The 3,129-nt window shown below is 64.2% G+C and overlaps 1 protein-coding gene across 1 annotated transcript; it reads left to right on the top strand.

Moving 5' to 3' along the window:
• Window positions 1–1,833: 1,833 nt before the first annotated feature.
• Window positions 1,834–3,126, top strand: LOC112124536 (testis-specific Y-encoded-like protein 1; the record flags this gene model as incomplete). Its single annotated transcript, XM_026661864.2, has 1 exon — window positions 1,834–3,126. A coding segment is annotated over exon 1 (984 nt), but the record flags the coding sequence as incomplete, so codon positions are not given.
• Window positions 3,127–3,129: the final 3 nt, after the last annotated feature.

Below are 3,129 nucleotides of genomic sequence, written 5' to 3'. Positions count from 1 at the left end.
GTGTGGGGGTTCGCTCAGATCTTTGGTTCTTGTCCAGCCCCTCCCCCCTTTTTCGGGGTGCCGGGGGGCACGGACTGTTCTCGTTTCTTTTCTTTTTGATATAAAAACCGACGGAATGAAACTAACTGACCAAACAGTGTTTTCTTCGAGCCAGGGGCACGCAGGGCCCGTCTCCTGGGGCGCCCGGACTCCTGGGTTCTTTCCTTGGCTCCAGGAGGGGAGTGGGGGCTGGTGGGTTAGAGCGGGGGGGCTGGGAGCTAGGACTTCTGGGTTCAATCCCTGATTCTTGCCATCAGTCACTATTGGCCGTTGTGGAAGAAATCCCTTCTCTACCTTTTCCCCCCTGCGAGCTGGGTCGGGCGAGCACAGTCTGAATGCAGACCCCGGCTATGCCAGCCTCGGCCTCTCCCAGCCCAGGGGCGCTGGTGCCCCCGGGGCAGAGTTCGGGCCAGGAAGCAGCTGGCTCCCCCGGCATCTGAACCGAAACCTCCATCTGTGCTTTGGTTTCCTGCTTTCGGGGCCGACCCTGCCCCCGAAATTTCGATTCAAAGGTCACAGATTTCTCTTTCTTCGAAAACAGCCAGCGTGATAAGATCTGGGGCATGGGGTGAGGGGGAGACATGCAGCCACGTCTGGGGTGGAGCAGCCACACAGGGATGCCTCGCCTGGCACTGAGATGCAGCCACCTCTGGGGTGGGACAACTGGGGAACAGCCACACATAACGCTGCATGGTGCTGGCTTGCCTGGTGCTGAGATGCAGCCTCCTGTGGGGTGGGCTGGCTGGGGAGCAGTTTGGGACAGGAAGTGAAGCTGATGCCTGTTTCTGAGTGCAACAGGAGTGGAAATTTCGAGCGGGAGAATGGGCACCTCCGAGCTGGGATTTGGCCCAGACGCCGGGGTTCAATCCCTCAATTTTAGGGGGGGAAAGCCAGGCTAGAGGAGAGTGCCCTTTGCAGAGCCCCCCCGCTGTAGGGCCCCCTTCCCATCCCTTTGTAAATGTCTCTCCCGAGATTCAGGGTCACAGCGCCACACAGTGGTGACTCAGCAATGCAGCAGCCCCCGCCCCTCCCCAATTTTATTTCCTCTGCTTGATTATAGGGTCCTGCTGGAAAAGCCCCCACCCTGCAATCTACTGCCCCTCGCGCGGGGCAGGGGAGGCAGTATCTTCTGCTCCCCTCTGGGCTGTTCTTTACGAGGCTGACGGCTATTTGCAGCACCACTAATATTTGCTTTGCCATGTGCAATGCACAATGCACTATTGTTTGCAGTGCATTCTCACGTGCAAGGTACCATTATTCACGGGGGCCCCATTATTGGCAGGGCTCTATTGTTTGCAGTTCATTACTATGCGCAATGCACTATTGCTCACAATGCATTGTTTGCACTGCACTCTCGTGTGCAATGCACCATTATTTGCGGGGCTCTATTCTGTGCAGAGCATTGGCTTGTGCAATGCACTATTATACATTACACCATATTGTTTGTGGTGCACTCTCGTGTGCAAGGCACCGTTGTTCCCGGGGCACTACGTCGGCGCAACGAGCAATTACGCGCCACGTGCATTTGCTCCACCTGGCGGGCGCGCGCTTACCCACAGCCCGGTGCCCAGGGCGCAAGCGCCGCATTCGGCGTTCCTGCGCATGCACCCAGGGAAGTGCCTGCCAACGCGCATGCGTCCCGCGCAGTCTCCCTTCGAGACACTGCCGAGGGCCCTCGCCCCGCCCCATCTCTGGCGGACGCGACCGAATCCACCGAGCCTGGTTCCGCCTCCTGCCCATTGGCCGCCGCCGAGAAGGCGCCCGTCGTATCAGCGTCCGGGTCCCCCACGTGGGAGGCGGGACGAAGGCGGAACCCACGACGATTGCTGGCGCCGCCGGCCAGTCGCCGCCCGGTTCGCCCCCCCACGTGGGACGGAAGGCTTTCCCCTCCCGCCGTTGGCGGGTCCGCCCTGCCGCTGGCCAATCAGAGCGGGAAGGGGAGAGAGGAACAGAAGGGGGAGGGAGAGACGCGCGAGGCGCTCGAGTTTGGCAGTTGGCGGCGGCCGTTGCTCCCCTCGCGCCTCTTCCGTTTGAAAACGAGGGTTGAGCGGCAGGGGGGCTGGCGCGGCCCCGCCCCCGGGCCTGAGCGGACCGGACCGAACCATGAGCGGGGACGGGGGGATCCCCCGGACCCCACCACCCTCCCCGGCCGCCAAGCGCCGCCGCCCGGGCCCGCTGCTGAAGGAGACCGAGGCCGCCCAGGCGCTGACCCAGCTGACGGCCTGGGGGGGCCTGGAAACCGCCGGGCGGCAGGGGGCGCCCGCGGCCCAGGGGGACCTGGAAACTGCCGTCACCGGGCTGGCGCCCCCTGCTGGGGAGGGGGGCCTGGAAACTGCCATCCCCCCGCGGGGCAGCCTAGACACCGCTGGTAGCGGGCAGAGGAGCCTGGAACCCACTGCCCCGCGGGGGAGCCTCGAGGCTGTCGCCAACGGGAAGGGGAGCCCCAAGACCGCCAGCGGCAGGAAGGGGGACCAAGAAACTTCTGAGGGGGAGATGAGCCCCCAAGGGGCAGCTGGGGTGAAGAGGAGCCTTGAGACTGCCGCTGAACCAGGGAGCCTTGAAACCGATTCTGCTGAGGAGAAGGGGGTCCTGGAAACTGCTGCCACAACGGCGGGGAGGCTCGACACTGACCCCACTGAGGGGAAGGGGGTCCTGGAAACGACAGCGACAAAGATGGGCAGGCTCGAGACTGACGCCGCGGAGGGGAAGGGGGTCCTGGAAGCCGCCGCTGCCAAGATGGGGAGGCTTGACACCACCGCCGCTGAGGGGAAGGGAGGCCTGGAAACTGCCGACGGCCGGGAGGGGCGGAGGAAGAGGAGGGCGGAGGAGGAGTGCTCCATCATCTCGGTGGGGGAGGAGGAAGAGGAGGAGGAGGAGGGGGCCGTGGCGGCCCGGCCGGCCCCGGACACGGAGCAGTACCTGGAGGCGCTGGAGGCGGTGCAGCTGGAGCTGGAGGCGGTGAACGAGCAGGCCGGCTGCGCCTTCCGCATCCTCAAGGCCAAGTTCGGCCACATGCGCCGGCCCCACCTCGAGCGCCGCAACCTCATCATCCAGAACATCCCCGGCTTCTGGGTCACCGCCGTATCCCTC

Source organism: Terrapene carolina, unplaced genomic scaffold (assembly GCF_002925995.2).
Source record: "Terrapene carolina triunguis isolate 2854851 unplaced genomic scaffold, T_m_triunguis-2.0 Scaffold18315, whole genome shotgun sequence".
NCBI classification, from domain to species: domain Eukaryota; kingdom Metazoa; phylum Chordata; order Testudines; family Emydidae; genus Terrapene; species Terrapene triunguis.
Note: the sequence above shows the minus strand (reverse complement) of the source record. Positions and strands in the feature narration are given on the sequence as shown.